At 42.2% G+C, this 21,660-nt stretch overlaps 2 protein-coding genes across 5 annotated transcripts; both read right to left on the minus strand.

The window, feature by feature from the left end:
* Positions 1 to 278: 278 nt before the first annotated feature.
* NKAPL (NFKB activating protein like) lies at positions 279 to 7,179 on the minus strand. Its single transcript, XM_086369810.1, has 2 exons — positions 2,572 to 7,179; positions 279 to 2,266 (listed from the first exon to the last, which is right to left on the minus strand). Exon 1 carries the CDS (start codon positions 3,849 to 3,851, stop codon positions 2,652 to 2,654), a length of 1,200 nt encoding a protein of 399 aa, XP_086225936.1. The 5' UTR covers positions 3,852 to 7,179; the 3' UTR covers positions 279 to 2,266; positions 2,572 to 2,651.
* On the minus strand, positions 7,173 to 19,523 carry ZKSCAN4 (zinc finger with KRAB and SCAN domains 4). Of its 4 annotated transcripts, XR_015152261.1 has the most exons (6): positions 18,357 to 19,523; positions 16,683 to 16,824; positions 15,399 to 15,481; positions 13,485 to 13,608; positions 11,198 to 12,223; positions 7,173 to 9,893 (listed from the first exon to the last, which is right to left on the minus strand). XR_015152261.1 is itself a non-coding variant. In XM_086369769.1 (5 exons), exons 1-5 carry the CDS (start codon positions 18,777 to 18,779, stop codon positions 11,364 to 11,366), a joined length of 1,632 nt encoding a protein of 543 aa, XP_086225895.1. In that variant the 5' UTR covers positions 18,780 to 19,523; the 3' UTR covers positions 7,173 to 11,363. The 4 variants fall into 4 exon arrangements, 3 of the variants coding, with proteins under 3 accessions (XP_086225895.1, XP_086225897.1, XP_086225896.1); XM_086369769.1 differs by having other exon boundaries at positions 7,173 to 12,223; XM_086369771.1 differs by lacking the exon at positions 11,198 to 12,223 and having other exon boundaries at positions 9,481 to 9,893.
* Between the last annotated feature and the right edge of the window lie 2,137 nt (positions 19,524 to 21,660).

Below are 21,660 nucleotides of genomic sequence, written 5' to 3' on the forward strand. Positions count from 1 at the left end.
TCCCAAGGGATCCATGGGTCAGGACACCAGGCTTCCAGTGCAGAGGGAAATAAGATCCTGTATGCAGCCTGGTGCAGCCAAAAGAGAGAGGGACAGAAGTCCACCAGTCTTACCTTGGTTTACTTAGGAGCCACAGTTTCTGAGCTACATCCTTTCCTCACGTAAGAAAGACAATTCACTGAATGGCTACTAGAGTCTTTAGGGCTTAAAGGGCAATATGATCAAGTGTTTCCCAAAAAAGCAATTCAAAAGTCAAATAAGGGGAAAGTATCTTCAAGTTCTGTAATAAAGAACTGATTTATTTATTATTTGAAGAGTTCTTATGATCAATAAGAAAAAGATCAGAAACTCAATAGGAAAATACACAAATATATAATGTGGATAATTCACACACACAAAAGAATTACAATTATTATACATACTCAACCATACTCTTAAATAAAAGTGAAATGCCATTATCACCTATCAGATTGGCAAAGATTCAGATTCAAAAGGTTTAGAAATACAATATTAGCAGGTGAGTGTATAAACCAGTGCATCCTCTTTGGAAAGCAATGTTACAATGGCTATTAAAAGCACTTTAAGGTTAAATGTAATATTCTTAGACTTTGACCGCTCTACCAAAAACATCCACCATTTCTGGCTCTAGCCCCTTCTTTTCTTCATAGCATACTACAATTTATAATTATTTGTCTATTAACTATTTAAAGTCTGTCTCCCCAAGTTAGCATGTAAAATTCTATGATGGCAGGTATCAAGCTTAATTTGCTTTTTGGTTTATCCCTAATATCTGCTATATTGCCTAGTACATGGAAAGCACTTATATTAGTAAATACCTTCCCTTTGATCCAATAATTCCACTTCTAGGTGGCCATTTTTAGATGACACAAAGCATTCTTTTTTGCCCAATAATTAATTCTATTTTTAGATGAGCATGCTACAGATGATAACCCTCATACATCCACAAAGATTTTCACTACAAGTGTTGTATACTAGCAAAATACAAAAAACATCCTAAACATCAGATATAATATGGTTCATCCATAGACTGGAATACTATAGTCATTAAAAAGATCTATTTATATGCATTGATATAAAATATCTCCAAGCTATGTAGATTCTTCTGTATAGTGTGGTATAAATGGAAATGTACATACCTAACAAGAGGGCTTTCACCCAACTCTCTTTGGGAAAATCTCAAGCTAGTGTGATCCACTGTCAAGCTAGTGTGATCCAGGGTAAAAGTTCCTCTCTACATCAACTCTGCCCTGCCAGATTCTAGAGCCACATCCTTTCACTTTCAGCTCTGTGGTCTTTCCAGGGTCTTGTGGCTTGAAAAGGGGCTTATCCAAATTAGATAGTTTTCATTTGTACTGAAAGTCTAAGTTTGGTCAGATATCACTAGATGACAATAAAGGTCTTATCACAGACCACAAGTGGAGCTTGCCCTAAATGTCTTTCCAGCACTGGTGCTAACCAATGTCTCCAGGTTAACTCTCTTGTCCACATGGTCCTTCCTGATCTGATCATTTCATGAGCTCTACCAACCATCTCTTTATACCTCCTCCTTTTGCTCTTTCTCTTCCTAGTCTAGCTGGCACCTAATCTACTCGTTGGAATACCCAAGCACTCTGGATCGTTATCTTTCTAATGTCTATTTTTATGGGTAAACCCCAGGACTCTTTCAATGAGGTCCTTGGCTTCTGACAGTCAAAGCCAAGTTTTTCAAAAAAATGTTGGCTTTCAGCACATGTACTATATTTTTTTAAAAAGTCATTCAGAACTGTAGTGGGCACCTGTTGGTTGCCTACCCCTGCCTTCCTAACATTACTCTAATATGGATACTCAGGTATCCATTCCTTACCCATAGTCCATAAGGTGAGCAACTCGGCAGATCAGGAGTAAGTCATTCTCTTTTCGTGGCAATGATATATCCGGAAATGGGGCGGGGGGAGGGCGGCAGCGGGGCATGTGACCTAAGCTAATCTAATTAGGCTGAGTCTCAGTAGTCTTATTTGGAATGCCAAGACAAAAATTTTCCTTCCCTCTTCATAAGTGGACCAGGAAATACATAACCAAACTCAGGAGCTTTGGCAGCCTATTATTTAAGGGAAACAAGCTAGAAGAGGAAAATGAGCCAATAAAACTAACTTTTAACTCTGTTAAATGCAAACCACAAGTATACACTCAATTGAATCCTTTGTTCTTTGTGGTGTTCTCCTGGTTGTCCCTGGGTAAATGAATGTCTCCATGAGGAAATGAAGCCCTGGAAGAGAGAAAAGTCAGAACAACAGGTAAACAACAACCCTTTAGGTTAATAGCTCCAACTTTTATCCTGCAATACACATGCTTGTACCTAAACAGGACTCATGGATAGATAAAGAAAATACCAAAAAGAGATTTCTTAGGAGGGAAGGATTAGGGATGGGGCTAGAAGACCCATATTTTACTGACTCTCCTCCTATAGTGTTTGAATATTTTTAAAAACACGTACACATATAATTTTTTCAGTTAAATTTAACAAAATTGTTAAAGAAATTTTAAAAAGCAGCTTTTTCTTAAGGAACTTACAGTTGGTACAGTAGCACCATAAAGCCTTTTAATTTTGGTCATATAAAATTGTTGAAAGTCCTGCCATGGAACAAAAGTCCTTATTTATCATCTTTTCCTTTTGTTTTTCGGTACACCATCTCTCGGAAACTAGTTAGAATCTTATTTTCTCTCTTCCGTCTCTCTTCTTGGTTAAACGATGCAAGGGCTCTCTTCTCATCAGCACTATAGATCTGATTCTCTTTACGCAGGCGCACAGCCTCCATTCTGCGATGTCTGCTACCACTCATAACATAACCTGAGCGTTCAAAAGAAGCAATCTCTTCACTTGTCAACCCAATTTCACCTCTTCGTGGGATACGCTTTCCGGCTTTTACATACTCAGCCATAGCTGCACCTTCACCTGGAAGCAGAGCATGGCCATAGTTCAAAGGTTTCTCATCTTGAGAGGTGTGTATAATAGGTGCCTCTGGACCTATTAGATCCATGTTATCTGCAATCTTTGACTGCTCAATCCAGACGTCTTCTGCCAACTCCCCTTCTGAATCCTTATAGCTTGAGTCACTGGATTCTTTTTTAGTCTTCTTAGTCTTCTTTTTCTTGGGCTTTTTAGCTCTGCGTTTCTTTTTCTTCTTGACTTTTTTTACTCTCCTTTTATCATCAGAGCTGGAATTAGTGTCGGAGTCCGAATCACTGTCACTATTATCAGAATATGTCCTATGTTTTCTTTTGGACTTTTTCTTTCTTTTCTTTTTATTTTTTGAACGACCGGCCTTTTTCCTTTTTTCTTCGGAGCTGGAATCTGAACTGCTGCTCTTCTTGGTCTTTACCTCTTCATCCTCAACCGGGGTGTGTTCATCAGAATCTGGCTCAGGAAACTTTGGAGACAGCCCCCATACCTCAGGAGCTCCCAACTCCCCAATCCTTTCTCTCTCTTTCAGCCGCCTCTGGCGATAGCTCTCCTCCTTCTCTTTCTCACAGTCCTCCGCCCACTGCCTGTTGCCCACATAGTGGTGTTGATGGTAACGGTACCCTCCACAGGAGAAAGAAGAGGATGAGAAGTCGTAGTTGCGGAGCCCGGGGGGCCGCTCTCGAGACCCAGGGCGGTTAAAGGGGTAAGAAGCTCCAACACCCGACCGACTCCACGAAGGCCTGAGGCCTTCGCGGTCGCGGGAGTGAGTACGGCTGACCCAAGGGGAGTGTCTGGCCTGTGCGGATGGCGGGCTCTTGGACGAGCTGCGTCGCTGTCTCCCAGAGCCCGGGGTGTCCTCTGGGTAGCTGGACTGGAACACTGGCGCCATGGGCCGGTCTTTCAAACTGGCGGTTATTACAGAGTTCCTCACTGGCCAGCAATTCTCGCCCACGCAGGCGCACTAGCAACGGTCCAGAGCACGACTTCCGGTCCAGAGCACGACTTCCGGTCCAGAGCACGACTTCCGGTCCAGAGCACGACTTCCGCTTCCGGCGGTTGCTAGGCGAGGATCTTAATCCGAGTGTGGGCTGTAAGGTCCGTTTTTAGGTGAGGCTGCAAGGAGGCCTCTTCTGGAGAGCAGATAAAGAGGGCGTGGAAACGCCTGTTTTGGGGATTTACATGTCCCATGTTGAGCCCCGTGGGAATATTTAGAAGAGGAATTCGCATCAGTGAATCCCTCTCCTGTTCAAACACTCCGTTCTCTACCTGGTTATTTGCCTTTAAGCATCTTAACACCATTCTCTTCTACCATTCTCACTCCGGCTCTCTTTATCTTTACCCCTTGGTGAAGGTTCCCCACTTCTCCCACTCCTCTTGTTTACCCCTTAAAAAGGACCTCGTCCACTATTTTCATAGCAGAGATACGTTTTTTAATGACTACCAAGTCCCACTTGGAAGCAAAACCCAGAACTTCTTTTAAAATAAAAAATTGAGCTTGGCCTGAGTTAAGTGAAGACTGGAATTATGATTTGTATTCTTAAATTCACAGAAACACAGGGAAGCATCCAACTCAGTCCAGATTCTCTCTTTACCTAGATGCTCTCTTCAGAAACTGTGGTTTGGGAATTACGCTCTGCATACATTTTGTTCGCTCTCTAAAATGGCAAATATTTCATGCAAAAGATTGTTTCCCCCGATCTTAAAATGTGTAGACACTACCGTCATTTTGGTTTTCTATAGTTAAGTTGACCTGCTCAGTTAGCAGACTTGAAATGTGACAGGAAAGCTAAGACAGAACTTCAGTTCAGTTCAGTTCAGTCGCTCAGTCGTCTCCGACTCTTTGCGACCCCATGAAGCACAGCACGCCAGGCCTCCCTATCCATCACCAACTCCCAGAGTTGACTCAGACTCATGTCCATTGAGTTGGTGATGCCATCCAGCCATCTCATCCTCTGTCGTCCCCTTCTCCTCCTGTCCCCAATCCCTCCCAGCATCAGGGTCTTTTCCAATGAGTCAACTCTTTGCATGAGGTGGCCGAAGTATTGGAGTTTCAACTTCAGCATCAGTCCTTCCAAAGAACACCCAGGACTGATCTCCTTTAGGATGGACTGGTTGGATCTCCTTGCAGTCCAAGGGATCTCAAGAGTCTTCTCTAACACCACAGTTCAAAAGCATCAATTCTTTGGTGCTCATCTATCTTCACAGTCCCTCTCACATCCGTACATGACCACTGGAAAAACCATAGCCTTGACTAGATGGACCTTTGTTGGCAAAGTAATATCTCTGCTTTTGAATATACTATCTAGGTTGGTCATAACTTTCCTTCCAAGGAGTAAGCGTCTTTTAATTTCATGGCTGCAATCACCATCTGCAGTGATTTTGGAGCCCCCAAAAAATAAAGTTTGATACTATTTCCGCTGTTTCCCCATCTATTTCCCATGAAGTGATGGGACCGGATGCCATGATCTTCGTTTTCTGAATGCTGAGCTTTAAGCCAACTTTTTCACTCTCCTTTTTCACTTTCATCAAGAGGCTTTTTAGTTCCTCTTCACTTTCTGTCATAAGGGTGGTGTCATCTGCATATCTGAGGTTATTGATATTTCTCCCGGCAATCTTGATTCCAGCTTGTGCTTCTTCCAGCCCAGTGTTTCTCATGATGTACTCTGCATAGAAGTTAAATAAGCAGGGTGACAATATATAGCCTTGATGTACTCCTTTTCCTATTTGGAACCAGTCTGTTGTTCCATGTCCAGTTCTAACTGTTGCTTCCTGACCTGCATATAGGTTTCTCAAGAGGCAGGTCAGGTGGTCTGGTATTCCCATCTCTTTCAGAATTTTCCACAGTTTATTGTGATCCACACAGTCAAAGGCTTTGGCATAGTCAATAAAGCAGAAATAGATGTTTTTCTGGAACTCTCTTGCTTTTTCCATGATCCAGCGGATGTTGGCAATTTGATCTCTGGTTCCTCTGCCTTTTCTAAAACCAGCTTGAACATCTGGAAGTTCACAGTTCACATATTGCTGCAGCCTGGCTTGGAGAATTTTGAGCATTACTTTACTAGCGTGTGAGATGAGTGCAATTGTGCGGTAGTTTGAGCATTCTTTGGCATTGCCTTTCTTTGGGATTGGAATGAAAACTGACCTTTTCCAGTCCTGTGGCCACTGCTGACAGAACTTAGCAATGGTGTTTTCCTGATGCTAGGGTCAACGAATAAAATGGAGAAATTAAACAGAACCAAGTTAGGTCATTTGATCCAAGTAGAATTTTAGTAATGTGATTTTAGGGGATAAGGACTGGCATGGTGCTCTGCCATAAAATATGATTTCTTCAGTTCAGTTGCTCAGTTGTGTCCAACTCTTTGTGACCCCATGGACAGCAGCACGCCAGGCTTCCCTGTCCTTCACCAACTCCCAGAGCTTGCTTAAACTCATGTCCATCAACTCCATGATGCTATCCAGCCATCTCATTCTCTGCCATCCCCTTTTCCTCCCACCTTCAATCATTCCCAGCATCAGGGTCTTTTCCAAGGATTCAGTTCATTGCATTAGGTGGCCAAAGTATTGGAGTTTCAGCTTCAGCATCCATCCCTTCCAATGAATATTCAGGACTGATTTCCTTTAGGATTAACTGGTTTGATTTCCTTGCAGTCCAAGGGACTCTATGCTGCCTTAGAAACTGGCAAATAGGAGGGAGTATTAAAAATGAATTGTCACATGTATTTCACCATACATATCACAATGGATAAGGTAAGTATTATAGATTATCTGTAAGCAAATATGTCTCAGCCCCACACCAGTCTGGGCTTCCCTTGTGGTTCAGCTGGTAAAGAATCCATCCACAATGTGGGAGGCCTGGGTTTGATCCCTGGGTTGGGAAGATCCCCTGGAGAAGGGAAAGGCTACCCACTCCAGTATTTTGGCCTGGAGAATTCCATGGACTGTATAGTCCATGGGGTCAAGAAGAGTCGGACACAACTAAGCAACTTTCACTTTCACCACACCAGTCCTATACCCTGAACTGTAGTGCATCAGAAAGGCTACAAATTCCATTTCACAGACTCCCAGTGCTGATGGGCAGAATTGGAGAACAGAGTGGAGGAAATGGTTCAAAGTGTTAACACTTTAGTTAATACCTGTAAGTACAGTTATTTTCTAACAGCCTGGAAATTATGCAGTGTTTTAGCTGTTTAAGAATTCACTGAGACAAAAGGAATAATCACATGATTTATTATTTTATACAAATAAGTTACATTAGGATTGCTCAGATTTTTTTTTAGACCCTCAAAAATTTGAAGTAGCTTAGAAATTAGAATAAAAACAGGAATTTGGAAAGTTGTGCATAGGCTTTTGGATGACAACTCAAATCCTAATAAATAAAAGACATGGAACAGGTAAGAATATATCATAATGTTCAGTCATTAATTGGGAAAAGAGACCAGGAATGCTTGCTGTGCTGAAATTCCAAGGTCTCAGTTGATGCAGTAAACAAAAAGGAATTGCTAATGCCATAGATAAAGTGAGAAATGTGGGTAGATGCAGAAATAAAAGGATATTTCTACAAATAATATGCTAACAAAAAAATTCACAGGAAAATACTCATCCCCAAGTATTTCTGTAGTAGCAACTCCACTTGAAACATTCAAAATAGGTACCACATCTACAGAACTGACCAAAAAAAAGTTTCCTCATTTGAACCCATCAGACCCAATGTTAATTATCATGAGGAATAACAAAAGACAGACTAAAAAGTGTGTTTAGTGAAATGTAGGTAAATTAAGTTTACTGAGTGGTTAAAGTTCTCATATGAATAACTGAGATGCAACCACACAGATGACTTGGGACATCATTACAAGATAAGATCAACACTGTTATATACTAGTATTAGGACACTTTTTTTTAAAGATAGCCTTTACTATTAAACAATTGTCATTCCAATATATAGATATTTCAGCTAACAGAGCATTTAATCTCCATTTCTCTATCAATGTTAATGTTTTCAGATTATTTACCCAGCACTTCTTTTTTGTAGGATAGATCCTCACAATTCTGTGAGGTAAGCTGGCACTCTATTCATTTTTTCCGTTAAAGAAGGCAGAGAAACAGAATCTTTTGTAGGATTACACACATATTTACCAAAATTAAGACTATGTCTAGGGGACTTCACTGGTGGTCCAGTGGCTAAGATGCCAAGCTCCTAATGTAGGGGGCCCAGTTTTAATCCCTGGTCAGGGAACAAGATCCCACATGCCACAACTAAAACTTGGTACAGCCAAGTAAATCCATTTAAAAAATAAGAACACATCTATGAGGGCTATTCATTAAAAATCTTTTTTCATTGTAGCTACTCATTTTACCCAAGTTAAAAAAAATTAGTTATAATTAGTTACTTATTCATGAAATGGAAGGAAAAATAAAATGGTAGATTTCAGCATTGCTTCAGTTGGAGAAGTGAATGGCCAGCTGACACTAAAATTCCTAGAAACAGTTTTTAAAAACATGAAAAGTGATATTTTATTTCACTTTATATACTGATTGTATCTTAACTAAGTAGCTTCTTTTACTGGGTCTAATTTTCATCTGAAAATAACTTTTTGACCATCCTTTTAAATAGGCTAGAGTTAAAACCCATTTTCTAATTCACTTATTTATAAACACACATCTATTATATACAAAAGTGGGGTGTCCAAAAGCCTATCAGAAAAATAATTTTTTAATCTGAAATCATACAATAGTGCCAGACAGCTTCCTAAATATTTTTATCATAAAAATGTCAGCGTTACTGAATAAAATTTAAGCCCCTTGCTCTGGCACTGAAGGCCCTTACAATGCACTACTTCTTCAAACTTGCCTTAGTTACTAAATCTGGTAACTCCTTTAGTCTCTGTAGCTAATGTATCAGCCTGTCAATGTAATAAAAATAGCACACAGCAGAAGTAACATTTCTCTCCTCTGAACTTTCACAGTATTCAGTTCATCATTCACAAGTCACTGATCAGAATATTGCCTTATTTAAAAAACAATTTTTTTTTTTTGGCTGTACTGCATGGCATGCAGGATCTTAAGTCCCCGACCAGGGATTGAAGCCATGCACCTAGCAGTGGAAGCATGGAGTCCCAACTCTGGCACTGTCTTATTTTTATGTGCAAGTCTTATCAATGTTATTATACTGAAAGTCTAAGCCCAAGTATGTATGCATGTGTATGTCTATGCTTTATCCCCTTCATTGTCAGGCACAGCAGGCACTGAAAAGTATTTTTCTATGATCCTCCCCTCCTCCCTGGAGAAGATTTTTAGCTTCAGAAGGAGCAGAAAGAGTGAAAGGAGGCACAGTGGTCCTTTGTTAATCTCAATAGATAATACTTATTGAGTAAGTGTATAATGCTTTCTGGTTTGTAAAAGGTTCTCATGTATATCTCTTCACATGACATAAGAAACAAATACCAAAAAAAAATCCCCAAAAAACAGTGTTTAAGATCAGGGCTATTAAAAAACATTTAGGAAAAATAAAGGTAAGGAGAGAAGAGGAAATGGTAAGCTTTATGGAGGTACCCAAAATACAGTTAATATAAAAGGAAAATTTTACAGGCTAGAAAAGGTTAACTGGAGAAAGTCTGCAAGTTCTTAGAAAAATAGTTTTAAATTATACTCCAATGAGGGAATAATGAAGGCAATGAAAGACCCAAGGGAAGTGATACTGGGAGAGGCCTACAGTTTGCAAAGTCCCTAGTCAGCCTGGGGTTCTTCAGAGAAGGAATCCAGCAAGGGACTGGAGAACAGAAAACGTTCTGCTGGTGACTGAACAAAACTGGTCCAGGATTTCATCAAAGCAGAATCCATTCTTGGCATAATCTGGTAAAGCTGGAAGCTGGGGAGAGGGCACTCGCACCTATGAAGATGGTATTGGTCTTTGAAGAGCTTCACAGAAGGTGATCTGAGTGAAAACAGGAGATTCCAAGAAATTCTTATTGACAGTCTTGACTTCACAGGTTGATACTTTGGACGTTGTGGAATCATTTCTGTCAGATCCCAGGACTCCCAATGTGTTTCCAAAAAGATGCATTTTCTCCTACCACCGATATTCAGGTCTCTATCATTGTTGGCTGCCTCTGACCCAGTCTTCCTCTCCCCAACCACAGGGCAGTTTTGAAAACATGAATGATACTTGTTATAAATATCTGGTGTGAATCCTCTAGCCTGGAAGAAGTTTAAGCCTAGCTGGCATAAGCCTTGATGCACCATGGGCTCTAAGTTGGGAGAGAGAGATATCAATGGTGTCTTGGTACTTGGTTAGGTCCAAGACAACCAAAAAGTGAGAAGCTGTTGAGCATCATAGGATTTATATCAAGATACATAACCATTTTGATCTGACTTGATCAATTGTTTTTTATTTACTTGACTGTGAAAGGTTTTCCCTAAAGAACAGCACAATTAATATGAACTAATGTCGTTAACGCTGACTACAGACTGCAGTTGTATGGATGCAACAGTCTCACAATGTCTTAATGATAAAGAAGCTATTTAAGGCATTCTTACTATAACTCCTATGCTGGTGAAGAAATGTGGATTCCTCTACCCCAACTCTCAGACGGTAAGAATCTGCCTGCAATACAGGAGACCCAGGTTTAATCCCTTGGTTGGGAAGATCCCCTGGAGAAGGGAATGGCAACCCACTCCAGTATTCTTGCCTGGAGAATCCCATGGGCAGAGGAGCCTGGCAGGCTACAGTCCATGGTGTGGCAAAGAGTCGGACATGACTGAGCGACTAACACACACACACTTCTCCAACTCTGACAATCTTATGTACTTGGCAGTAAATATACTAGATTGACCCAGAATCTAGACCCTCAGAGAATTAGACAAGCACAAATGGCCTTAAAAAGTCATCAGCAATGCAGACATTAGATTTTCAGAGCTATGAAGGTCGTTTCACTGGTATATTTCATAAATGTTTATAGCACCTGTATACAAGGCACAGTGGGGTGGGGATAAGACATCACTGATCCAACCAACAGGTGAGGGATTAATTATATGCCAAATGAGCAGTCAGAACACCAGCCCCCCAAATCAGAGAGCCATCCACCCAGAAGACATCATAAAATGCTGGCTGAGAGTGATTAATTAGACAGCCTGGAAGCCCATTTAAGTCTAAAAGGTGAGAACTATTTCAGGTCCAACCTCTTCCAGATAATGCTCCCATAACTTCCTATCAAACAAGTTTTTTTTTTTTTCAATCACCTTCTAGGTTGTAGAAGATAATTCATCTCAGACTCTCTTTTCTAACAAACACCTGATGATATGTGGTGGGAAATAAAGCTCAGCTCAGTTTTCTAGTCAGCAAGGGTTCCAGGGTGGCTTCAGTTCAATGAGGAAGGAACATCAACTCTGGCATGTAAGACATGGGTCACGGAGATAGAATTTTTTTCCCAACATGGCTTCTCTGATGTTGAATAAGGTATGAAGTTCGGGTGAAGCCTTTTCCACATGTATCACACTGAAAGGGTTTCTCACCCGTGTGGATCTTTTGATGCTCAATTAGGCTTCTATTCCTAGTGAAACTTCTCTCACACTCATTACATTTATAAGACACAGGAACCTCAACATTTTCCCACTGGCCTTCCTTCCTCCCCTGACTCTCCCAGGTCCGTCCAGGGTCAGGATTCTGAAGGTTTTTATTGCCGTGGATCCTCTGATGTCTCAGAAGATGTGAATTCCGCCTAAAGGCTTTACCACACATGTTGCACTGGTAAGGCTTCTCCCCGGTATGGATTTTGTGATGTTCAAGGAGGCTGCAGCTCTGGCTAAATGTTTTCCCACAGTCATCACACTCGTAGGGCTTCTCCCCAGTGTGAGTTCTCTGGTGTTTGATAAGGTTTGAACTGTGACTGAAGACCTTGCCACATTCTTCACATTCATATGGCTTCTCACCAGTGTGAACTCTCTGATGAATGACGAGAGCAGAGCTTCCGATGAAGGTCTTGCCACAGTCCTCACATTCATAGGGTTTCTCCCCAGTGTGGATTCTCCTGTGCTTAGTCAGGCCTGAACTCTGAGCAAAAGTCTTTCCACATTCATGGCAATAGTGCCGCCTGTTTCCTGTGGCAGTTTTCTTTCTTTGTAACCTGCCCTCCTGTTCACCAGCTTCTGCACAAGCAGGAATCTGGCCAGTGGCTTCACCCAGGTGGCATGGTATCTGCCCGGGCTCCTGTGTTGGATGATCCTCATCTGGAGGCAGCTCTCTGATCTTCGGTTGCACCACACCACCTGAACAACAAACAGCCAGCAACTGTCAGTTATGTCCTGCCACAGAGGAAAGCTTTGTGATGAGTCCTAGGGAGGCAAGAGTTACAAAGGTCTGTATATGGCAAGGATGAGGATGTAAGTATTAGAATGCAGATGGGAATAAAGGGGGAGAACAGGGATGCTGGGGAGGAGAGAGACCTGAGAATGGGAATGGGGCTGTTGGAAGAAGGGTGCAACCTGGGAAAGGAGAGACTGGAGGGAAGGTGGTGAGAAATACCGAGGACTGTGCTGGGGATACACACAGAGGCTCTAAATTCTGTAAAGTAAGAAGGGCCAAGAAAGTAAGGCAGGGCCATGTGCTTGGGGTTAGACACTAAAAGGGCTGAGCAGGGGGTGAGTAAACAAGGCAAGTAAAAGAATTTCTGAAATGTTCTGTGAGAAACAGGGAAAGCAGGAACTCAGAATTCAGTGACCACTGGAAGGTACAGTCATTTCTGGCTGGAACCCAGGCAGTGGCAGGGTCCACCAAGTAAAACTGGCATCAGTGCTGGGAGATCTGAGTTGGAGCCCCTACTGTGCTGCCAATGAGCTGTGTGAACTCAGACAAGCCAGGCAATCTTGTGTGTCTCTGCACCGCATCCTCATCTCTAAGGCCAGGCTCTGCAGTCAGTCTCTAGATCACTTCTAGCTCTCGCCCTATGGTTCCATGGTCCATTTCCTGAAGAGACCCCTCAGCTCTCCTCTCCTGTCAGGGCTAGCAACAGGAAGGGAAGGGGAAGAAATCAGCATTTACTGAGCATCTACTATGAGCTAGATCTAAACTAGAGGTTGTACCTACTTCATCCCACCTAAACTGACCAGAACACTGGCAGTACAGATAAAAATGCAAGGGTCATGGACTTCCCTAGTGGTTCAGTGGCTAAGGCTCCATGCTCCCAATGCTGGGGGCCTAGGTTGAGTCTCTGGTCAGGGAACTAGGTCCCACATGCCCTAAGAGTTCCCATGCTGCAACTAAAGACTTCATATGCTGCAACTAAGGATCCCACATGCCACAACAAAGACTAGGCACAGCCAAATATTAATAGGTAAATACATTTTTTTTTAGAAAAAGCAAGGCTCAGAAGGATTAATAAACTAGTCACATAGCCAGTTAGTAGTTGGGATTCAGACATGGTGGTTCCAATGCTAAACATAATTCATACAGCTTCTAATAGCCTAGTAGATGCTAATTTACAAAGGAAGCCAGGAAATCTTAGAAGAAATCAATGTCCATAAGTCTTACCCAAGGAGGTCAGGCTGCCATGGTTCTCTTGCCTTTTATCTCCATACAAGTTCACCTGAGATGAATCCAGCTGTGTCCATCCAGGGGAAACAGTCAGTGCCACATCTTCCATTTTAAATGGCCCCTAAAACAATAGAGTTAGTTCCATTTGCCCAAAATCACTCCCCAGGCACTCATACTGAGTACAAGTCAGTCAGACAGAGAAAGACAAACATCATATAATGTTGCTTATATGTGGAATATAAAAAAAGGGTACAAATGAACTTATCAGAAATAGAATTACAGGTGTAGAAAACAAACTGACAATTACTAGGGGATAAGAGGTAGGAAAGGATAAATTCGAAGATTGGGATTGACATATACATACTGCTGCTGCTGCTGCTAAGTCGCTTCAGTCGTGTCCAACTCTGTGAGACCCCATAGACGGCAGCCCATCAGGCTCCCCCATCCCTGGGATTCTCCAGACAGGAACACTGGAGTGGGTTGCCATTTCCTTCTCCAATGCATGAAAGTGAAAAGTCAAAGTGAAGTCGCTCAGTCGTGTCTGACTCCTAGCGACCCCATGCACTGCAGCCTACCAGGCTCCTCCGTCCATGGGATTTGCCAGGCAAGAACACTGGAGTGGGTTGCCATTGCCTTCTCCAACATATACATACTACTACATATAAAATAGATAACTAGTAAGGACCTACTTTATAGCATAGGGAATTCTAGTCAATACTCTGTAACAGCTTATATGGGAAAAGAATCTAAAAAGAGTGGAGAGGGATTTCCTTGATGGTCCAGTGGTTGAGACTCTACACTTCCACTGCAGGGGAGTGCAGGTTTGATCCCTGATCAGGGAACTAAGGTCCCATATGCTGTGTGGTGCAGCCAAAATATAAATTAATTTTTTAAAAAGAGTGGATATATGTATATGTATAACTGATTCACTTTGCTATATACCTGAAACTAACATATTATAAATCAACTATGCTCCAATAAAAAAAAAAAAAAAAAAAACTGGGTACATGTAATGAAGGAACATTCCCTTTACATGGGCTATTTATAAAAAAACATGTATGGTACACTTATGCCTACTTAACCCTGTCTCTAATAATATCTTCATCAAAAAAAATAACCATTAAAGGAAAGAAATACACACATTACAATAAGTACTTTCACATAAATATCTAAAAAGTCCAGAAAGTAAAAGGTTTGGAAAATAAGGACAAATGCAGTGGAAGGAGTGGAACCATATCCAAACTTTTCAAAATATATGTGATGTGCTTTGGCAAACCAGGGGTGGGGGCTTATTTATAGCAATGATTTTAAAATACAATGAAATCTAGGTCTGAGGTGAGGGAAAATGAAATCTAGGTCTGAGGTGAGGGAAAATAGATTCTACAGAGCCTCAAATACTGAGGTCTTCAAGCAGGACATGAAAGACCAGGTAAGAAATTAAAATCCAGGTTAAGCAAATGCTGTTCAGTATCTTGGACTAAAAGCACACACATTCTGTGTTCCTTTAAGTCCCTAGGGGACAGAGCATGACTTTATATTACTCACTAGCAGCACAGTTTTTGATACTTAAAAAAAAAAAAAATTACCATCACAACAAAATCTTCAGTTTGTATTTGCTAAATTTCCCTTGAAGAAGAAAATCTTGTTGATGAAAGAGTTGACCAAACAGATGGGGTAGGAAGAACCGAGAAGCACAGACATTCCCTCAGCTAGGAGTGAAACAGAAAAATCCTCTTAAGTGAACACCAAAATAATGACATATGGCAATCTTGGAATAGATGAGAAAACTCAAAACTCCAGATGCATATAGGATGAGGGTGGAGGAGGAATGGGGAGAAAGAGATCTACTGGGGAGCCCATCAGTAGTGAAGGGTGCTGGGTGCAGGGGGAGGGAGAGGGGCTCCAGCTCACCTGGGACCCTGGGGCGAACCTGGTGGCTATCACGGCATCTTCTCTGCAGCGCCCCCCAGGGGCAAGCCTTGGAACCTGGAGAACTGAGAAGGAAAGCACTTTGGATGAGATCTACCCTGGCATTCAGCCTTCCTGCTCCGTGGAATCCAAGTTCAAAAACTGCATAGATAAATTGCCACAAAGAAGTTTATACAGCATGTGTGCCTTTCCAAAATTCCTGATCCTGGCCAGCTCAAATCCTTAGACCTAAAGAGATGTGGTGTGCTCCATAGAGGCACAGAATTGGTGGGCAGATCCTTGGTAAGAAATGGAAGCAGCATAAAGGCAAAACAAAGCATTCCATCTAAAGAGTCTTTCATCTTGAACATTCTGGAAAGAGTGGATAAGAGGATATTTGTTTTTGCTAAAATTTATTTAGAAGCTTAGAGTACTTTTTTCTTAAGTTCTATTATAAAAGACTAAGAAGAGTCAGATTAGGCTGAGCCCAGAAAGAAGGAAATAGGAATCTGCTTATATAGAACTTGCTCAGATTCAAGAGAAGTAAAGGGGAACTTCAGGTTTTCCTATAAAAGGTGAACTTGGCAGGAGGCAGAAAATAGGTTAGGCTAGGATCTCTTTTGAGAAATAAAGATTTCATGTTGGCTGGCATATCCCAGTGTTATTTGCCTTGGAAATCTGCCCAAATGTTCACAGCACATGGGGAACACTCAGGAAAATATAGCAGTTTCCTACTGAGTGATTTTTCACCCTGTTCTAGTGACAGGTTTTGAAGATTTACACTCTTTGCTTTGCACAAGTCCTACGATTCTGGAATATTCTGACAGGCTTTACACATTCTGTTTTATGTTCCTCATAGCACTCACCAATATCTGAAAGTGTATTATTAATTTATTTGCTATTCTTCTTACTAGAATGTAAGCTCCACAGGAGGAAGAAATCTATGCTGTGGACCATGCTATTCCTGATACCCACAACACCAATACTGGCTACCACATAGGGAGCCTCCAGAAATATATGTTGAATGAACGGAGATAACTGTGTTGCTAAAAAAAATCAACTCTTTCCAAACACCAATTTTAATAAAGTCTTATTTATCATGTCCAGTTTTGATTAGGAAAGCTTTCCACTATTGTTTGAAATTTCCCTGCTGGTCTCAGTCTCAAAGAGAAGTAGATCTGTGATGGGCATATAAAGCACTTATCCACAAATCTGTCCTTTAGGGGATCCTTAAGTGAAACTGGGTGAAGTCTGTAGAATTCATACTGCCCAGAAGATAACACTCACCTCTGTCTGGAATGGATCCCAGAGATTCACGCTTGAGCAGAGCCTTCACTGGCTGGAACTGGATATTTTGTGGCCTCTGAATGGGTGTCAACACTGCCATCTTGCAACAGAGCAGTTCTTGATCCTGGCCACCACCTAGGACCTAAAAGTCATTCATTTATTTATTCAGACACTTCTATAACATTCTCTATGTGCCAGTACTTTCTATTTCTCAGTACTTTCTATTTCCTTTCTATTCATTATTTCTAAGAGCTTTATGAATATTAACTTAATGCAGATAGCAACAACCTTAGCTAGGTATTTTTATTATCTGCATTCTTGTAATGGTGAAACTGAGGCACAGTGTTAAAGCAACTTGCCCAAGGTCACCCAGCTTAGGCAGAATGACTCCAGAGTCCACGTTCTTTACCATTACTCTGTGCTCCCTCATTATTTATATTTGTGATTTTGTGAAAACTCTTTGGGAACTGGTGCTAAGTTCTCAGAGAACACTAATATGTTTTCTTATCCTAAAAAAAAGATAATTTCTAGCTTGCAGGGCTTTGCAAACCAGCAAATAAGAACCCAGTGTGTGAAATCACCTAACACAGGGCCTAGTGATGGTACGTCCTCATTAAATGCAGGTTTCCTTCCAGACATTTGTAATTAATGGGTTTTCAAGCCACTGTCACAATCATTAGCTCATGTGCAGCTTAGAATTTCCCACAACAACTATAAAAAATGAAAAGCCTGAAGCTGAAACTTGAAGTGATTCTTCTATTACAGGGCTGCTGCTGCTGCTGCTGCTGCTAAGTCGCTTCAGTCGTGTCCGACTCTGTGCGACCCCATAGACGGCAGCCCACCAGGCTCCCCCGTCCCTGGGATTCTCCAGGCAAGAACACTGGAGTGGGTTACCATTTCCTTCTCCAATGCATGAAAGTGAGAAGTGAAAGTGAAGTCGCTCAGTCGTGTCCGACTCTTCACGACCCCATGGACTGCAGCCTACCAGGCTCCTCCATCCATGGGATTTTCCAGGCAAGAGTACTGGAGTGGGGTGCCATTGCCTTCTCTGAAACGGAACTTAGTCTTACACAATATTCAGGAAGATGTAAATAAATACAAACCCAGGGGTTTCTAACTTGTGGTCCACAGATTCGCTCCTAAGTATTCCATGAATATGAATAGGAAAAATTATTTTTACTAGACTCTAAGCAAAATTCATTATTTCATTCAATCATGAGCAGAAGCAACAAACCAAGATGTTACAGACAGTACAAAAGACTGTCACCAATTGAAACTGGAGGTGTTTTCACATCACATTACAACCAAGTAAATGTTAATCAAAGATATTCACCACCACTTTGAGATTATACTAGAGTTATTAGGCCTGTCCCTCGATCTCACTCTTTAGTGCATTAATTTTTAAAAGCATATATATAACGTTACCATACATTTACTACTTTGCTAACTGTATTTCAATATAATTGAGTTGCTTTTAATTCTTTATATTTTACTTCAGGTATTTAATAAATACTATTATGTGAAGGAGTCCAGAGACTTCACCTTACTGTCAAAGAGGTTTATAGTACCAAAAGAGACGGAGAATTTCTGGATCTTAAAGAAAAGCCCCTCACTCTGATCTTGAGATTTCAGGAAGAAGCCGACCACAGCTTGCAGACACTAAACCTGTTCTACCTGCGGCATCGGCCCATCCGGCTGCCTCTCCAGATACTCCAAGAGCGCCACCACCTCCTCCCCGCTCTCTGGATGCTGCTCCCGCATCCAGCTCTGCAGGTCCGTCGGCAGGATGGTCAGGAACTGCTCCAGCACCAACAGCTCCAGCATCTGCTCCTTGCTGTGCGTCTCAGGCCGCAGCCACAGTCGGCAGAGCTCCCGAAGTCGGCTCAGCGCCTCGCGGGGCCCCTCAGCCTCCGGGTAGCGGAAGCCTCGGAAGCGCTGGCGGGAGTGCTCGGGGCTCGGAGCCGGGCTGCCTGGGGCGCGCGCCTCTGCAGCCAAGACGGAGGCGTCCTCTTTTTCCACCTTCACGGTCAGGATCCCCGTCCGGTCCTCTGCAGACTGGGCGTCCAAAGCTGCGCTTTCCTTCGATTCCCTAGCCATCGTGGACCAAGGCAGTACTTGAGCCTCACTCTACTTGGGAGCTATATGTCTTCGGAAAATTATTGAAACGTGGGCAATCACTATAGGACCATAAAACTGCAGCGGTCCCCTTCCGCGTGTCCAGGGGCGAGGACACACCTGGGGAGCAGCTTCACAGGTTGCCCCCTGCAGTCCGCGCCTCTGCAGCGTCCTCCTCTGCACCTCACCCTGAATCCCACAATAAGTATCCCCAAAGATGTCTTGGTGCAATGAACAGCCTCCAGATGCTGGAGAAGAATTGAGACTGTGGGGCACAGGAAGCCCAAGTGGGAATCAATACCACTTCCCGGGCCCTCTAGGAAGAGCCTCTCGGTGGTTGTCCCCGAGTTAACCCATTAGCAACCATGCCCTTACCTCCAAGTGAAGCAGTTAGGGGAGGAGAAAGCAGGATGACAGGCTCTGAATCATGAGAAATAAGACTAGATCTTTCGATCGTGTAAGGATGCTGTTGTGGCCTATACCATGCTCTGATGTAAGCTTGACTAAAGAGCTGGCATAAAACTGTCACTAAAGTTCAGTAGAAAGCAGGGTTTTCTCAGAGCTCCAGGCAGGAGGACACTCCCTTTCTCTCAGAAACATCAAAGAAGCAGAACATATTACCAAGCCCTTGCTCGAAGAAACAGTGGCTGCCCCTGGGTGCTGCCCCACTCCAGTTACCACTCTCTTTCCTCCCCTTCAAGGCTAAACTATTAAACTTGAAAGGAAGCCCTCCTATCTCTGATTCTAGTCCTCAATTTCCATTCATCCATAACACACTGTAGGTGGCAAACTGCCAGCAAAGCCATTGAGATTGCTCCTGCAAAAGTAACTAAAGTTTCCACTCCCCCTCCCCCTCTGCACATAAGTTATCCCTTTCTATTTTCCATGGCTTCTTCTCAGCCAAGCAGGCTTTCAGGCTTCCCACTTCCAGAAACTCTCTAGTCCTGTTATCTCCTTTCTTTGCTCTTGTTTCTTCCTAGCCCTCATTTACCATCTGGCATAATAGTTAGATCTGCAGATTTTCAAGCCAAGTTATCTGAGTAATCCTGGCTTTACCACATACTAACTGGGTGACCTTGGTAAATTATTTCAGCTTTCTGTGCCTGACTTTCCCAATCTGTAAATGGGGATAGTAACAGTAGATAGTGATGGAAGAAAATTTCACCTATTGAGGCATAGGGAAGTTAGTCTGATTTACAAGATGTACATCTGCTTTAACCACTTAAAAAAATGCATTTACCTTATTGTTCACAATGTCCACTTTGAAGATAGAGATAAATGCCCGCCCCCCCCCCCCCCCCATCAGGCCAATGTTATTTGTTCTCACAAGAACAAATATCTCATCACAAGATATGAAACTGTGGTTCAAGCACAGTTGGAACCGGGCGGGGGTGGGGGGACGCATTGTGGATATGGTTTCAGACACGTTCCTGCATCACTGAGAACTTGAATTTTCTGAACTGTATCAAACTCAAGGATACTACCAGCCATTCTCAAAACAGTATCTGCTACTAGCTGCCAGCTGCAATCTTATGGTGTCAAGGTCTCTCCTTGCAACTATACAACCATGAGCCAGATTCCCCATGTCAGAAAAGCAGTTACAAACATGAAAAAGAGAAAGGCCAAAATGATCCTGTGGTGTTGGATTGGAATCTAAGGTATCAACATGAACTCAAGTCCCAAAATCTACAGTTACTTATAGAAATAAATATAAATGTACACAAGTCAGTGTATAAGTGTACATATATAGTATTTGATAAATGGCACTGCAATGTTTTGAGATAAATGGAAAAATAAAACAAATTCTAATTGTTTAAAGACATAAAAGTCAAATAGCAAAACTTTCACATTTTTATAAAAAAATTAGAAGCATTTCTTTATGCTCTTGAGTATAAAATGCACAGACTGCACAAAATGTGAAGGAAAAATGTAGTACATTTGACATTAAAATTTAAAACCACATCAAAAGATACCAGAAACAAGTGGAAACTACAAACAGAAGACTGATGGAAGATATTTGCGAGCCATATGACCAACAAGGATCAATACCCAGATTATACAAAGAGCATAAACAAATAAACAAGAAAAAAGCCAACAGTCAAACAGAATAATTGACAAGAACTATGTACAGGCAATTTACAGATAAGGAGTCTGGAGTGACCAACAAACAAGCAAAGATCTTTAACTTCATTAGTTACTCAGTTCAGTTCAGTCAGTTCAGTCGCTCAGTCATGTCCAGCTCTTTGCGACCCCATGAACCGCAGCACGCCAGGTATCCCTGTCCATCACCAACTCCTGGAGTTCACTCAAACTCATGTCCATTGAGTTGGTGATGCTATCCAGCCATCTCATCCTATGTCGTCCCCTTCTCCTCTTGCCCCCAATCCCTCCCAGCATCAGAGTCTTTTCCAATGAGTCAACTCTTCGCATGAGGTGGCCAAAGTACTGGAGTTTCAGCTTTAGCATCATTCCTTCCAAAGAACACCCAGGACTGATCTCCTTTAGAATGGACTGGTTGGATCTCCTTGCAGTCCAAGGGACTCTCAAGAGTCTTCTCCAACACTACAGTTCAAAAGCATCAATTCTTCGGCGCTCAGCCTTCTTCACAGTCCAACTCTCACATCCATACATGACTACTGGAAAAACCATAGCCTTGACTAGACGAACCTTTGTTGGCAAAGTAATGTCTCTGCTTTTGAATATGCTATCTAGGTTGGTCATAACTTTCCTTCCAAAGAGTAAGCATCTTTTAATTTCATGGCTGCAGTCACCATCTGCAGTGATTTTGGAGCCCCCCAAAATAAAGTCTGACACTGTTTTCACTGTTTCCCCATCTATTTCCCATGAAGTGATCAGACCAGAT

The sequence above is a fragment of the Bos grunniens genome, chromosome 23 (genome assembly GCF_055505025.1).
Source record: "Bos grunniens cultivar Pamir isolate PY7600 chromosome 23, Bosgru_T2T1.0, whole genome shotgun sequence".
Classification (NCBI taxonomy): Eukaryota; Metazoa; Chordata; class Mammalia; order Artiodactyla; family Bovidae; genus Bos; species Bos grunniens.